We start from the raw sequence: 17,191 nt of genomic DNA on the forward strand, positions 1-17,191 counted from the left end.
ATTTTTAATGTTTTAAATTTGAAGCTCATTAAAAAAAAAATAAGAGATTTAGAGAGAACTCTTCTCCCTTTGCATCTGTATTTCAAAGCCTCTAAACAGGACACATGCCCCACCCTTAACCCTTCCCCTACCCTTGCCCAATCCTTTCTTCCTTCAGTTCAGTCTTTCATGATGAAGCAGTCTGTCTCCACATAATAGTCAACTCCTTTATATGTTACTTTCATCCTCCTCTGCCTCTTCTTTAACAGACTGCCTCTCTCTCTCTAATGCTACATTTTTCCTTATGTAGTGATGCCTTCCTTCAGCCAATAAAGATGACCAAGTTTCCCCTAACTTTAAAAAAAAAAAAAAATCTAATTAGGTCCTATGATCTGAAATAGCCACCTGCTATCATAGTCATAGTCTCAAAAAAGATGCCTCAGTATGCATGTTGCTTCCCAATTTTCTTCTATCATTCCTTTCTCAACTTTTAGAAATCTAGCTTTCAATCTCAGAACTCAGCTGCTGTCTCCAAAGTTACCGATGACCTTAGACAGTGCAGGTTTATTATACTATGAGCTCCTTGGGTGCGGGACCTGGTTTTTGTTTTTCTTTGTATGCCCAGCACTTGGCACACAGGAGATGCATAATAAATGCTTGTTGTTGTTAATCTCCTCATTCCCAAATTTCATAGCTTTTTCTCACCTCTCCATAGTATTTGATACTGATGATTATCCTCTCCTTCTGAATACTCTCCTGGATACTGGATAAGTTTTAAAGACACAGCTTTGTCTTGGCTCTCCTCCCTTTCTGACTCTATTTTTTTTTTTCAGTTTATTTTGTTGATTAATTATCCATATCATACTTTTTAACTATAGATATTCCCAAAGGCTTTGTCCTGGGCCCTTATCTATTCCTTCTTTACATTCATTTGGTGATTTCATCAATTCCTATTTTTTTAAGTGCTTCAGGTAAATAAATCTAATATCCAGCCCTAGTCTCTATTTAGAAATTTAGTTATGCACCTGCAACTACTTAATCATACTGGATGCCTCACAAGTACATCAAAACTCACTATGTCCAACACAGAACTCATTTTCCTTCTCCCCAAATCTCACCCTCACCTGAACTTCTTCATTTCTGTTGAAAGCACTACCATGCTTCCAATCACCCTGGTTTGCAATCTCATCATTGTATTTAACTCTTCCTTAACCTTTCAGGGGTCCTCAAACTACGGCCCGCGGGCCAGATGCGGCAGCTGAGGACGATTATCCCCCTCACCCAGGGCTATGAAGTTTCTTTATTTAAAGACCCACAAAACAAAGTTTTTGTTTTTACTATACTCCGGCCCTCCACAGTCTGGGGAACAGTGAACCGACCCCCTATTTAAAAAGTTTGAGGACCCCTCTAATAATGTGCAATCCTTTGCAAAATCCTATTACTTCTCCCTCCACATTCTCTCTCGCATATCTCTCTCTTCTTTTAGAGTTGATAAGCACAACTTAGGCTCTCATCACCTCTTGCCTGGATTTACATGAAAGCCTTCTAATTGTCTCCCTGCCTCAATTCTATACTTTTTCTAAGTCATCTACTACATAGCCACTAAAGTGATGTTCCAATAAGACAATTCTGACTAGGGCACTGCCTTTCTCAAACTCCTCTGGTTCTTTATTACCTCTAAGATCAAATAAGAAGTTTTTTCTGTGTAACTGAGTTCTGAAAGTCCATATCCCAGCCCCAACCTCATTCTACATTAGGCCCCTTTCCAAATTCTACACTCTACCTAAATTGTCTTCTTTCTGGTCCTCCTACAGGACTCTTTCTATCCCAACTTGGAGCATTTGAACTGGCTGTCCCATATGTCCAGAATGCATTTTCACTTCACCTTGATCTTTCAGAAGCCCTTGTTTCCTTAAAAACTCTGCTTTAACTTCACATTCTACATGATTCCAGATGCTAATGTCCACTTCTAACCTAACATTACCACTTTACCTCACTTTATCAACAAGTAATTTGGTAGTTCAGAAGATTTTACAAGTGTTAAGTAATTTAGTAAGTGGAAAAAGATAACAACTGAACCATCATAAACAAATAACAAAAACAAGGTTAGTGCATAAATTATAAAGAAGATACCTTGAAGAAGATAAATGAACAGAATAAAATAACAACTCATTTTCATAAAGCACTTTAAGGTTTCCCAAGGTCTTTCCTGAAAACCACCCAGTAAGGAAGTCATTGAGGCAAGTTAAATTCCCCCAATTTCATAGAGAAGAAAGCTGATGCTCAGAAGTGACAGAGCCATACTCAAATGCTATTTTTTGAATCTAAGACCCATGGGCACCCACTCTGCCAGGTGAGACTGAACAACAGAAAGATAAATAATACATACCCTTAAAGTGAATCTGGTATTGCAAGTAGTTGGAACAAAGTCAGTAAAAGGCAAAGAAAAATCAAGATTTAATGTTTCCCCACAGGCTGCAAGATAAACTACAAGAGAAAAGAATTTCTTTTAAAATTTAATTCAACAATATTCAATTAAAAACTTTTCTCATACAAATCACCAGTAAAACTAACTTTTAAAAAATAGTTTAATTAGGGGGCAGCTAGGTGGTGCAATGGACAGATCACCAGCCATGAAGTCAGGAGGACCTAATTTCAAATCTGGCCTGAGACAGTTAATACGTCCTAGCTGTGTGACTCTGGGCAAGTCATTTAACCCCAAATGCCTCAGCAAAAAAAAAAAAAAAGAAAAAAAGAAAAAGTTTAATTCAACAAAAACTGAAACTGTTATAATACAAAATGAAAAAAAAATTTAATCCTAGTACACATGAAATAAAGTTCAAAACAAATTTTCCTTGCAGAATTGTTCTTAATGGAATAACTACTTAAATTATATTTTTAAAAATTCTCACCATTTTCTTGTTGTTTGGTAGAACAGTCAATCCAGTTGTGCTGATTTGCCGCCCAAATCATTTCAAATTGATGAAACATAACTTTAAAATTCCATGTATATGGAACAAATGAAAAAATATCAGGGGCACTATCACTAGACCAGTCTTGAATTAAATCTAGAATGATTTTTAAAAAGGAGAGATTATTTAAGATTCTGACAAAAAAATAAGAATCATACAAATAAAAGAATTTTCTAGGAAAAAAAAGTCTTCAGTTTTAGACATTTAAATAAGTAACATAAAAAGCTTAAATGTTTCCACATCTTTATCTCTTTAAAACAAGTCTCCCCATATCCAGAACCCCATTTTCCAGTAAAACAATTTTTTTTAAAAAGAGTTTTGTTATTGATTGAGGAAACAGAAAAATTATCAATTAACTTTGGAATAGAATATCTTTAATTCCAAATGTTCTTCTCTAAGATATAATTGCTATATCTATATGCAAATACATGTTAAAAGAATCAATAATATCACAAAGCATACTGAAAAATAAATCATAGTGTTAATTTGACTTAAAAAAAGACAAAAAATTCTATGATACAATCAAACTGCAATAATCCAAGAAAGCCAAAATAATCTACCACATAAAAATAAATGATCACTCTAATTATCAAAAAATTTTAAGACATGTTATTTTGTAGTAGTAGAAAGAATGTTGGAATGATGAAAGAGAAGACATATATGTTTATCTGTGAGACATCTGACTCTGAATCTCAGTTTCCACCTATGTAAAATAGGCAAAACACTAACAATATCTGCTGGGAGAAAAGTGCTTTCCAAACCAATTTCTATGAACACTTCTATTATTTACTTTTCCTCTAAACAAGAAATACAATTTCCCTTATTTCTGGATACAGAAACAATTAAAAAAAAACTTAAACATGAAAATGTTTTCTTGATTACTACTCTTAAAGTAATTAAAAAGATATTGTAGACATATTTAAATTTAATTCTAAATGATATAATAAGAATTTAATTTATAATTTAATCACAATGATTTATAAAAATTAATTAGCTGTAGCTAGAATATTTTGTCATTGTTATTTTTTTTTGTTTGATTCCTTCATCATGTTAATTCTAAACTAGCTACTTATTCCAGAATAGCACATTACTTATGCCTAAGCACTGAATCTTTTACTTCTGAGAATTCTTACAATAGTAAAAATCTATCTTTGGGTTGATCTAGAATCCCTTTGAACTCATTTAATGTAATTTAATAGTGAGATAACTGGTAAAAGAATAGCTGTTAAGAAATACCAGGCATTCCCCCACACCTAAGCTACAAAGTGTCTAATCTATAATTTCCTGTCATTACTTGAACTTGAACAAGAAAAAATTTTTTAAAACCCTCTGTATATATACCAAGTTCAATCACTTGAGTGCTTTAGAAATGAAATTACTTTCTGTCACCATATCCTTTTATGAAGGAATCAGAAATAAAAGTGTTAAACATAAAAAAATATATATATGAATGAGGAGACACGGATAAAGAACAGCAGCAGTGATAATGCTTGACAGAGCCAGAAGAAGAAAACCAGTAACAGGGTGAAACCCCGCCATAAAGGATTTACCAGGTGTGGATAAAAGCCTCACAGGATGAAATGGTGTAGAAGAGCTGCCATCTGAACCTTTGGGGGGAGCATTCACACTGATCCCTCACTTCAATGAGGCAATTCTTTTACTTTTTCCTGATTCTCTATCCTACTCCTTATAGTAACTCTTACAGATTTCTCACTCTCCAGCCTCCCACACAACTCCCTAATGCACCCTAAAAGTTAAAGACGTTCCCTCTCTTACTTTACAGAGAAAAGAGGATAAACTATCCTCTCTTCCCATTTTCTATAAGAAAGAACATAAATTTGTAATAATGTAATGTAATGTAATAATTTAATATAATGACCCTAAAGATGTGTTTCTTCTCTACACCCAGGTTAACCCCTCAATATGTACTTCAGCTTCTATTTCCTCATCTCTTCCTCAGAAGACTGATTAAACAATCATCCACACATTCCAAATGTTCTCTCTCCTGATTTACTGATTCCTTCCCTACTGGCTACAAGCCCATCCAGCTTTCTGTGAACTTGTAACATAGCTCTACTAGATTCAACCATCCCTTAAAATGACCCCCTCTTCCCTTTTTCAGCCTAACTATTATAAAAAGAGATTTCACTTATTTCTATTTCTCTTTTCTAAAAACTCACTACAGTCTGGCTAACCAACTCATCAATCAACTAAAACTGCCTTCTCCAAATTTACCAACAATTAATTGAAAAATCTCTATCCTCATCCTTCTTGATCTCTCTGCAATGTTTCACTTTACTGATCACCACTATTCTTTTCCTGTATATTCTAAATTTTTGTGACTTTGTTCATAATTGTTTTATTATGCCACAATTCTCAGTTTCCATAATTATCCTGACCCAGTCCTGACTCAGTTTCCCTGCTTCTCAGTCCTGCAAAACTTCCCCTCCCTCTTTATCAGAATATTTGATAAGGATAAAAGATCTTACATTTTAGAATATCAGAATGCCTCTCCCCATGTCCCTGGTGCTTCCCTCTGATTATATCATCTCATCTCCAGGGGCTCACCCCACCCTGTCAGAGTCCTGTTCCCCTTTCAGCACCCTGTCTCCACCCTTGCCTCAGTCTGCTATCCAGATTGATGAGTCTTTGAGAACTCACCTTGTTTTCTGGATTCTTGGAGATAACAATTTCATTTAGCTCTGGGACCAAACCATGGATCCATTTGATGCCAGTATATCTCTCCATTTAACAAATTATTAAATACTCTCTAATCTTTATCTTGCTCAGTTTCTCTGGCATTACAGGTTGTTCTCCAGTAAATCTAATTATTCCTTCTTCACTGAATCATTATTCTTATCACTCTCCCCAACTCCCCCAATTGAGAATATACCCAAAGGCTCAGCCTTAGGCTCTACTCTTTCCAGATTCAATTATCATCTCTATAGAGATGAATCTCAGATTCTATATCCAGTTCTAGTTCCTTTCCAGTGAAGTCAGAAGCATTCATTAAGCACCTATTATGGAGATGCATTTGCAATGGTTTGGATATGGGAGGCTAGAGTGAGAAGTTAAGGTTAACAGCAAAAGTACAAGCTTGGGTCTCTGAGGGTATAGTAGTGTCCTTGATAATAACAGGAAAGTTATTTCAAACTGGATGCTTATTTAAAAAACATTTGCATCAATATTTATTAGGAAAACTGGTCAGTAGTAGTCTTTTTCTGTTTTTGTTCTCCTTGGTTTAAATATCAAAACCATATTTCTGTCACAGAAGGAATCTGACAGGACTCCTCTTTTACTTTTTTCCCCAAATAGTATTGTAATTAATTGTTCTTTAAGTGTTTGATAGTATTTGCCTGTAAATCCATCTGGTCCTAGGGATTTTCTCCTTGGGGAGCTTATTTAGGCTTGTTCAATTAATTTTTTTTTAATGAGAGGATTATTTAACTATTCTTTTTCCTCTTCTCTTAATCTGGGTAATTTATATTTTTATAAATATTCATTTAATTCATTTAGATTGCTGGTTTTTATTAGCATATACTTGGGTAAAACAGCTCCTAATAATTACTTTAAAATCATCTTCATTAGTTGTGCTTTGGTTTTCCGCTTTCTTTTTAAGAATCAAATTAGCCAATTGTATGGCTTTTCATAAAACCAGCTACTAGTTTCATTGAAAAAATTCAGTGTCTTTTTATTTCAATTTTATTAATCTTTCCTGTGATTTTCAAAATTTCTATTTTTGTATTTAATTTGAATTTTTAATTTGTTCTTTGTCCAATGTTTGGTGTTTTGGGTTTTTTTTTTTTTTTTTTTTTTTTTTTTTAAGTTGCATGCTCAATTCATTGATCTGTTCCTTATCAACTGATGGAAACAATTAGAAAATTTCCCCTAACCTGCTATGGCTGCATCCCCCACATTTTGGTATTATTGCTAGCAATCTCTTTAATGAAATTAGTTTTCTATTTGTTCTTTTATCCACTCATTCTTTTGGATTAAATTATTTAGTTTGCAATTAATTTTTAATTCATTCTTCCAAAGTCCTTTAACGAATGTAATTTTATTGTACCACAGTACCAAAAGGTATATTTGATATTTGTTTTTCATGCCTTAGTTTTAGTACAAAGTCAATTTTTCTGAACATGCTACCTAGAAGCTAAAAAAAAAAAAAAATAAGTATGTTCCTTTCAATTCCTATTCATTATTCTCCAGAGAACTATTTAACTTTTCTAATGTCCTATTAACTCTGTAACTTCTTTCTTATTTCCTTTTTGGTTATCTAGGTCTGAGAAGGATAAATTAAGATCCCCCTCTAGTATAGTTTTTACCCTATCTTCTCTTGTAACTCACTTTTTTCCCCAAAAATCCAAACGAAATGTATCTGTCTATGTATGTATGTTTCGTATTAATATTAATTCCTTGTCTATCTTACCTCTTAGCAAATGTAGTATCTTTGATTGTTTCTTTTGATAAGGCCTATTTTTGCTTTTAGTTTGAAATAATTACTACCTCTGCCTTTTTTAAAACTTCAGCTGAAAAATAATAGATGCTACTCTAATTATTTAATTCTGTGTATGTCGTTTTGCTTCAAGTGTGTTTCTTGTAAACGAAATTTTTTGGTTTCTAATCTATTCTGCTATTCACTTCCACTTTATAGGTTGAGATCATCCTTTCACATTGCTATTTTTCCTTCTGAGGTCATCCCAATATAAAAGACTCAAATTCAAGACCTCTAAGTAGACTTCTTATAACTATCCTAATAAAGATAAAGTTCTTAGGAGTTACATGTATCATCTTCCCATCTGGGAATATAGCAATTTGAACTTCAATAAGTTCCTTGTGATAGCTCATGTTCATCTTTCTTTGCTTCTCTTCAGTTGTGTGTTTCAATGTTAAATATTCTATTCAGCTATGATCTTTTCATTCAGAATGCTTGAAAATTCTCTTTCAGGAAATATCCAGTTTTTTCCCCTGAAGGAGTGTAGTCAGTTTTGGTGGGAAGGTTATTCTTGATTATAATACTAGATCCTTTACTTTCTAGGATGTCATATTCTAAGCTTTCTACTCCTAAATCTTGTGTGATTCTGCTTGGTTCAATGATATTTGAATACTTTCTCCTTAACCTGACAGCTCTGGAATTTTTCAATAAAATTCCTAGGAGTTTTCTTTTTGACATCCCTTTCAGGAACTGAATAGTGGTTTCTTTAAATTCTATTTTACCCTCTGATTCTAAGATATTTGGGCAATAGTCCTTTTTAATTCTTGAAATAAGATGTCTAAGCTCTTTTTAATGATCATGTCTTAAGAGGTACTCTAATAATTCTTAAATGATTTCTCCTGAATCTATATTCTAAGTCAGTTGTTTTTTCCTATGAGATGTTTCATATTTTCTTCAATTCTTTTTCACCCTTTAACTTTTCATGGAGTCATTGGCTTTCCTTGAACAAATGGAAATTCTAAGTATTATGGGTTATTTCCATCAGTATTTTTTGTGATTCTCTTAATAAGCTGTTAATTTTTTTCATAATTTTCCTGCATTGCCCTCATTTCTTTTCCCAATTTTTACGTGAAATGTTTAGCCTGATCTAACTTTTTATGTCCTAAAACTTTCTCAATTAGATCTGGGAGTCTTCTAAGTTTTTGGTGCTTCTAAAGTATGAGCTGGGGAGAGTTCAGGTATTCACTCTGGACCTTATGCAGGAAATTTCTTTACTCCCTCACAACTTCAATTGTTACCCGTTGATCTAGAACTGTGAATCAAAACTGGGTCACATGCAATAATAGGGCTTCCAAATGGCATCTAGTCAAAAGCCTAGTACTAGCACAGGAGACCCTATTGAATCTCTTCCTGACATCACTTTTTTCACCATGATTCCTACTTGTCCCCACACCACTGTTTGCAGAACTCTTTGTCCTCCTAAGCTGCTATAGGCTGGAAAAATTACAAATTGTAATGTTTTGTTGGCTATTCTGCTCAGAATTTAGTTTGACATGCTTTTTAACGTTGTTTAAAGGGATGCATTGTGAGAACGAGACAAAAATATTCATTTTACTCCCCTTGTCCCCTGTAGACTTATTAAAAAGTCAACATATCCAAAACAGAACTCATTATTTCTTCCCTAAAATCTACCCCTCTCAAAAACTTCCCTATTTCTGTCCAGGAAACCACCATCTTTCCAGGCTTCCAAGTTTACAAACTCAATGCCATCCACTACCCCTCATTCTCATTGACAAGCAACAAGCAAATTACTTGACAAATCTTGGCATGTCTACCTTCAAAATTCTAGATCAGACCATCATCATGTCCAAGCTGCACAACTGCAAAAACCTAATAAATAGCCTCTAAGATTCAAGAATCTTCCATCAAGTCCACCCTTGTTTTTGATAACTAGGTGGTACTGTAGATAGAGAGCTGGATGTGGAATCAAGAAGAACTGAGTTTTAAATCCTGTCCCAGAAAATTAATAGCTGGGCAATTAATTGCGAAACTTAAAGCACTATATAAGAATGGTAGTTATCATTATCTTCATCATTATTACAATCCTTCTCACAATTACCAAAGAAATATTCTTAAAATATAAATCCCATCTTGTCATTTCGTATTTAATACATTCCAATTTCCTCTAAGACAAACTATAAATTCCTATTTATCACTTAAAATGCTTTTTAACCATATTCTTATTGTTCTTCAGACACAACACTATACCTCCCATCTTCGTGTCTTTACATGGCCCATCTGTATTCCTATAATATGCTCTCTCTTTACCTGCCTTGTTTCCTACAAGATTCATCGCATATATTATCTTCTATATGAAGCTTTTTCTAATGTCCCTTCACCTCTGCTGCTACTGCCATCTCTTCAAAATTACTTTCTAACTCTTTTGTATATTCCTCTTCATGCATGAGCCCAAACTAGACCGTGGCTCTTTTAGGACAGGGATGGGGAACATTTTTTCTGTCAAGGGCCATTTGGATATTTATAACATCATTTCCAGGCCATACAAAATTATCAACTTAGAGAAGTCAAGTAGCAGGAGGTTGTTTCTTTCAAATCATCATGACCTGCAGTTGACTATGTAAATGATTTAGAGGTTCCTCACCTCAGTTTTAGAACAAGAACTATTTCATTTCTATTTTTGCATTCCTAATGCTGAGCCCAATACCCATCACATAGACTGTCACTTAATAGTCCACTGCAATGCAAAAGAATAGTCAAAGGAGGGCAAATTTTCCACAAATACAAGTCATATAATTGTACACAACAAGTCTTCAGGATAAATGGGAGATTCAATAGAATGCCTTATCAAAACAGCCACTGTACTATCTGTTTAAAGTGACATAAAAACTAGAACCAAAAAGCAATCACTCAATGAGAGTAAGTAGTTGGTTTTCTATTGAAATAGTAGAATTCAGTCTAAACTTCAATTTCAAATATGGTAAGAAACTGGGGTTTCCAGAAAAAAGCTCATGAAAATGAAATAAATACTTGGAAACCAGAAATCTATGGGGGAGGGAGGAAGAAATTAAAGACTGTTAATTCTGCAAAGAGGATAAAGGGCTGAGGATTCATAAACATGAAGATCAACTATGTTTATGAAGGTTAAATTAATGGTGAAAAGGCAATAGTTACCTGACCTCTTCATGGATTTTAAAAAAGGAATTGATCTTCTAAGCCAGAAGTCCCAGAATTTTTCTAGACATTGTCCCCTGTCCTTGAGGAAAGTTCTAGTGGGACAAGAGAAGGTTTCTGCACCTTCCTACCTTTAGCCACTCTTATTCTAATATTCCTCTCCTAATCCCCCTGCCTGCATGAATTCCAATCCCAACCCCAGCAAGATCATAATACTTAAGGGAAATCAATGAAATGAAAGAAAGCACTTAAAAACTGTGTGATGAATTCAGTTGAATTGCTACAAGATTGAACAACAGTGTTGAAGATTTATATAGTTACTGCTGTTATTTCCAAAGATGTTTAAATAAAGTCTGCTTGATGACAAAGAATTAACTCTGTCTTAAAATGATTGAGCTATTTTCTTTCCAGCCTATTTACATCAACAACTTTGATGCTTAATGAAAAATTACAATGGGTTATTAAGTAATTAATCATTTTACTAATTCAACCCCAATTGTCATCTCCCAACTTTGTCCTTTTGGGAATACTCACTATTTATTCAGTTAGGTATGTAAGCACGAACTCTGCTATATTTTTACACAAGGAGGATGATTTAAAATTAAAATCTAAGGATGAACTGCATCTTTTCTTGATAATTCAACTTATACTATATGGAGAGCATTAACAAGTACAATGGTGACTATTTCCCTGATAAAGATATTTCCCTGGGTCTTCCTTCAAATGAAAAAGTATAAATTTCAAAGTAGAAACTACAAAGATTTGGTTTATATTTCTTCTTAATCAAATTCAAATAAATTTTGTATATTTTATATTATCTCAAGTGATTAACCATTTATTTTATTATAACTAAAATCCTAATGTACAATGGCTGCATTCTATTCCCCCTCTACCTGTAGACCCCCTTTTAAACTTCATTCTTTTGACCTTATTAATGACTCTTCCCACTTTGGCACACTTCAATCATCTGGCACCCTCCACCACCTCCAATACTAAATTTAATCTATATACAATTTTATAAAGTTTAATGACTTGATATCAGTGAAACCATTAGGACAGATAATTTTCCTAAGGAGAAAAGATAACTGATACACAAATAGATGAAGAATAAACCTAGACTAGCCCCAATAAATCATACAAATAAACAAAACAGTTTACTGGCTTTCAGATTTAATAAACTTGGGCTCCCTTTGGACTAAAAGAATCACTGTTCTTAACAAGCTGTGGTGAAGTATTACCCAAGTTCAAAGTATTCTTACATTTCAATAAAATTCTAAGCTTGTAAATTTGCATCCTGAAAAGTTCTACCTGATTTGAAAAAAAGTTTTTGCTTTAGCTAAATTCTCTAACAGAATAGAATAAATTAAGGGAATATTCTTATTTTAAGGTTTTTTTAAATACTAAGGTACTATGTGAAAAATGAAAACCTTTATAATATGCCTGGAAAAGTTAAAATATTTTTTCCCAAAAAGAATCAATTCAATTATTCAAGTTAAATGGTCTCACACAATCAAATCTAAAATCAGATAATCCAAATCTTTTGCTTAGATTTAGAATGTGTTTTGTTTTCTGACATTTAACCTTGGAGTTTACATTCCGCAATATATTGGATTAAATTAATAAAGACTCCTAGTGAATACCTAAGCTAATGATATGGAAAGGCCCAGCTTTATCTCTGGATATTAGTACTTCTCTTCCATTGTAACCTCTTAGCACCCCTTCTTTGCTACCAGGACTCAGGGATTCATTACTGGGGAAAATCATCACCACCTTTCAAGATTCCGGGATTCCACCTCATTGCCATTTTCTGTCTCTACAACTGGAGCATGGAATCATGGACTCCTAAACCTCCATTTAAGGAGGTAGCCCAGATTAGTTATCTCATTTCTTACTTGGCTGCACTATTTCGGGAGTTCTCTGACTTTTCCATTATGTCCTCATGTTAGCAGCATCCTTTAGTGTGTTGTCTAGCCCCATTAGACTTTAGCATCTTGAGAACAGAGACTGTTTTACTTTTTCTGCATTTGTATCTTCAGTATATAGTAAACACTTAAATGTTTACTGAATGATACAGAATACCACTGGAACTGGGAATTCCCTTTTACTGCCATATCCATAAAGGAGATGCACACATTATTTCTCCTATTGAAACAATGTATCAACTAAAGTTAAACTGTTGTTCTTACTTTTAACTTCCTTCATTTCTTTTTCTTCATTCCTTTCCTTCACTTAAGGAAGAGAAAAGTCTCTTAGATTCTCTCTTTGGGGTAAAAGCAATGAATAAAAGCAAAAGAAAACAAACTATAACGATCAGTGCCAAAAAATATACTATGCCAAACAAAATTTGTCAAATGCAAACATGTTTATTTGTTCATATTTGATTCTGAGACAAATAAATTACCTGTAAAGAAGTTTTTCTGAGCAAAGATGAAGTGATAGGTTGCTTTATAAACTTCAAGCTCACACTGCCATGTCTGGGGCATATTCCATATTCGAGGATAGCTGGCATTGACATGGAACTGTGAACAAAATAAGGACTTAAAATGTGACAATGTGTAAACAGCATCAGGAATGAAGAGTCAATCATGTATAATGGTGAGTAATTAAAAGTTATTTTCCTGCTGAGCTAAACAGAAGGCACCTCTAGTGCTTTAGGCTTCTGTGGCTGAAGTTCAATGTTTTCTCTCTGCTTTATTCAGGGAGCTTACTAATTCTAAATTATTAATTTCTAATACTGAGTCATATCGTACTCAAAAAACACAGAGACCAAGCTATGATATTTAATAAATACAAAGGGTGGCCAGCTGGAGTGGTGGATGAAGCTCTCAGCTTCATCCACAAGCCTACTCCCCGTTCCAGGACAGATGAAGAAAGAGCAAACCTTTCAGAGCAATAAATGTCTGGCATGTCAGGATCCTTAGGATCCCACTTGACATTGTCACAGTGGCTATAAATCTTTCCTTGTGCCTCACAGCATACTAAGTTAACTGCCAAAGAATGGTAACTGGCAAGGACAAAAATGCTGCATCCCCAAGAGGGTGAGGGTCTGCTCTGTAACAACACCATCTGTCCAAGAGCTGCCAATTAAGGTTACAAGATATATTTATAATATCTCCCAACTCCAAATGTTTGGCTTCCAGCCTTGTTATCATTTGATCACGAGATATAACTGAGCACCACAAAATTCTTCATACTTTTACATAATAGCATCTTGTTCTGTGCAATTAGCATTTTAATTATGTAGTAATATTTTTTCCAAAATTTGCTCAAATTAAAATCTCTCACAAAGATTTTTATAAAGCAAACAAACCCCCACACACACACATTATTCATTTTTTAACCATTAAAAAATAAGTAATAAAGAAGAATTTACTAAAAAAAGATAATATAATTATCACATCAGTTTAGTCTTCTGGTCATATAAATTAACAACTTAAATCCTTAAAAGCAAAAAACAAAACATTAATTAATTAATAATCTTCAAGCAACTATGTTCTGTAGCAGTAATATTCATAACTGAACTAGTACACAGGAATTTTATTTCTTCTACCTAGAAGGATAATAGTTAGACTTAAGGGTGAACTGATGGATACTGGCATTCTAGGAACACTCTTTAGATCTGGAAGTAAGATAAATTCTTAAAGTCCTATCTCCCCATCCAAAATAACTTTTCCATGTAAACTCTGGGACATTCCCCTAGTGAGCCAGTTTTCATTGGTGCATTTAAGGCCTCCATTTTGGGACGAGGCCCAGGATCCAGACTAACCAAGCTTTGTTACCCTCCAAGTTTTTGATTCTCTAAATTTTGATATTATTTCTTCTTCTACTTCAACATCCCTGCTTCCTACCAAGTTTTTCATCTCCTTTTTATGTACTATCTTTCCCCATTAGAATGTAAGTACCTTGAAAGTAGGAATTATCTTTCTCTTTGGCTTGTATTCCCATGTTGAATGCTAACAGTTTAGTACAGAGCCTGATAAATAGTAAGCCCTTACTGAATAATTACTGCCTTCTTCCTTTGACTTATAAAAAATAGTCTCAGAGATTCTTAATCTGAGGTCTAGAAACTTCCTTTAAAAAAAAGATTTTGGTAACTATTTCAATATAAATGGTTTCCTCTGTGATCTTATGTATCTTATTTTATGCATTTAAAAACATTATTCATTTAAGGGAAGGGAAGGAGTCCATGGATTTTACTAGAATGTCAATGACACGTGGTTAGAAGCGTGGCTGTAAAGCAAATTCTGTATATCACATATGCACATACACTGTCATGTACTATGGACTTACTGCTAACATTTCTGCTTCTAAAAGGGTCCGATATTGCATACTGCTGGTAGCATCAACATGTAAAAGTTGTCCTTTAATTGCAGGGGTATAACCTATTAGATAGAAGAAAATAATTAATAAGAATTCAAACTGTCCTTTACCAGTATTACCTTAGCTTACTACACTAGAACCTGGGGATATCAGGACTGTTCAAAGCCAAGTTAATAATCTATTGCCCTACTTTGCTGTATCCAAGTCATGGCTCTCAACCCGGGTGTCCTCCAACACTATTCTTGACCCTCTCCATTTTCCCCTCTATGTTATCTCATCATCATCATCTATGAGTTCTACTATTCTCTTTGCAAATTTATTGCCAGATACATATTATAAGGTCCTGATCTTTCTAGTCATGCATCAACAACTACTACTAAAGTACTCAAAACTAGGCCTCCCAAAACAGAACTCCTCATCTAACAGGCAAATTTAGTTGTTCCAATGACTACATCTTATATATGTTACTTAACCAATATAAAAGGCCCTAAAAGTAGGGACCATTTCAAAGGAAAAAAACCTAACTTTAAAACAAAATTCATCACTTTTTTGGGCTAGATTAAAAAAACTGGACTATAACATAATATATACATATATATTATTTTATTTTAAAATAACTTTATATTGACAGAATCCATGCCAGGGTAATTTTTTTTTACAACATTATCCCTTGCACTCGCTTCTGTTCCGATTTTTCCCCTCCCTCCCTCCACCCCCTCCCCCAGATGGCAAGCAGTCCTATATATGTTAGATATGTTGCAGTATGTCCTAGATACAATATATGTTTGCAGAACCGAACAGTTCTCTTGTTGAACAGGGAGAACTGGATTCAGAAGGTAAAAAGAACCCGGGAAGAAAAACAAAAATGCAAATAGTTCACATTCATTTCCCAGTGTTCTTTCTTTGGGGGTAGCTGCTTCTGTCCATCATTTATCAATTGAAACTGAGTTAGGTCTCTTTGTCAAAGAAATCCACTTCCATCAGAATACATTCTCATACAATATCATTGTTGAAGTGTATAATGATCTCCTGATTCTGCTCATTTCATTTAGCATCAGTTATGTAAGTCTCTCCAAGCCTCTCTGTATTCATCCTGCTGGTCATTTCTTACAGAACAATAATATTCCATAACATTCATATACCACAATTTACCCAGCCATTCTCCAATTGATGGGCATCCATTCAATTTCCAGTTTCTAGCCACTACAAACAGGGCTGCCACAAACATTTTGGCACTTTACCTTCTTTAGTATTTCTTTGGGATATAAGCCCAGAAGTAACACTGCTGGATCAAAGGGTTTGCACAGTTTGATAACTTTTTGGGCATAATTCCAGATTGCTCTCCAGAATGATTGGATTTGTTCACAACTCCACCAACAATGCATCAGTGTCCCAGTTTTCCCGCATCCCCTCCAACATTCATCATTATTTTTTCCTGTCATCTCAGCCAATCTGACAGGTGTGTAGTGGTATCTCAGAGTTGTCTTAATTTGCATTTCTCTGATCAACAATGATTTGGAACACTCTTTCATATGAGTGGTAATAGTTTCAATTTCATCATCTGAAAATTGTCTGTTCATATCCTTTGACCATTAATCAATTGAAGAATGGTTTGATTTCTTATAAATTTGAGTCAGTTCTCTATATATTTTGGAAATGAGGCCTTTATCAGAACCTTTAACTGTGAAGATGTTTTCCCAGTTTGTTGCTTTCCTTCTAATCTTGTTTGCATTAGTTTTGTTTGTATAAAGGCTTTTTAATTTGATATAATCAAAATTTTCTATTTTGTGATCAGTAATGGTCTCTAGTTCATCTTTGGTCACAAATTTCTTTCTCTTCCACAAGTCTGAGAGATCCATTTTCTTAATAAAGTGAAATTTCATTATTATTTTTCTCTGTATAATGCTGCAAGAGGTAAAAACAGAGGCAAAAAAAAAAAGGCAGAGATTTTCTGAAAGTCAGCCAAGCTGTAACCTCTAATAGTGAGATTCAAAGGATTCCTTGTGGCAGAAAGTGTTAAGGAGGAAACAAGTTCAGGTCATGGAGGGACAGATGTGGATTCAAGTTGGCAAACCATGAAGACTGAGTAAGAGCAAGAAGGCCGGTCTGGGTGGACTTGGAAATGGGTGAAGTTATGAATACAACAAGATACATCTAGAGCCAACCAATGAAAGAAGTTAAATACAAGGGAAGGAAGTTGTAATTAATCCCAAAAGCAATAAGGGGGCCGTCCTTGATCAGGAAACAAATAATATAACAACCAATAACACCCTCCCCCCAATGTTTGAAGAAT

General features: G+C 34.2%; 1 protein-coding gene across 1 annotated transcript in view; it reads right to left on the minus strand.

Moving 5' to 3' along the window:
* BLTP1 (bridge-like lipid transfer protein family member 1) overlaps positions 1-17,191 on the minus strand; it is a 236,236-nt gene that overhangs the window by 168,439 nt on the left and 50,606 nt on the right. Inside the window, exons 14-17 of the mRNA XM_051966253.1 lie at positions 14,869-14,960; positions 12,980-13,097; positions 2,892-3,047; positions 2,369-2,466 (exon numbers count right to left, since the gene is read on the minus strand). Coding sequence (XP_051822213.1) covers positions 2,369-2,466; positions 2,892-3,047; positions 12,980-13,097; positions 14,869-14,960 — 464 coding nt within the window. The remainder of the gene's footprint in view (positions 1-2,368; positions 2,467-2,891; positions 3,048-12,979; positions 13,098-14,868; positions 14,961-17,191) is intronic.

The sequence above is a fragment of the Antechinus flavipes genome, chromosome 6 (assembly GCF_016432865.1).
Source record: "Antechinus flavipes isolate AdamAnt ecotype Samford, QLD, Australia chromosome 6, AdamAnt_v2, whole genome shotgun sequence".
NCBI classification, from domain to species: domain Eukaryota; kingdom Metazoa; phylum Chordata; class Mammalia; order Dasyuromorphia; family Dasyuridae; genus Antechinus; species Antechinus flavipes.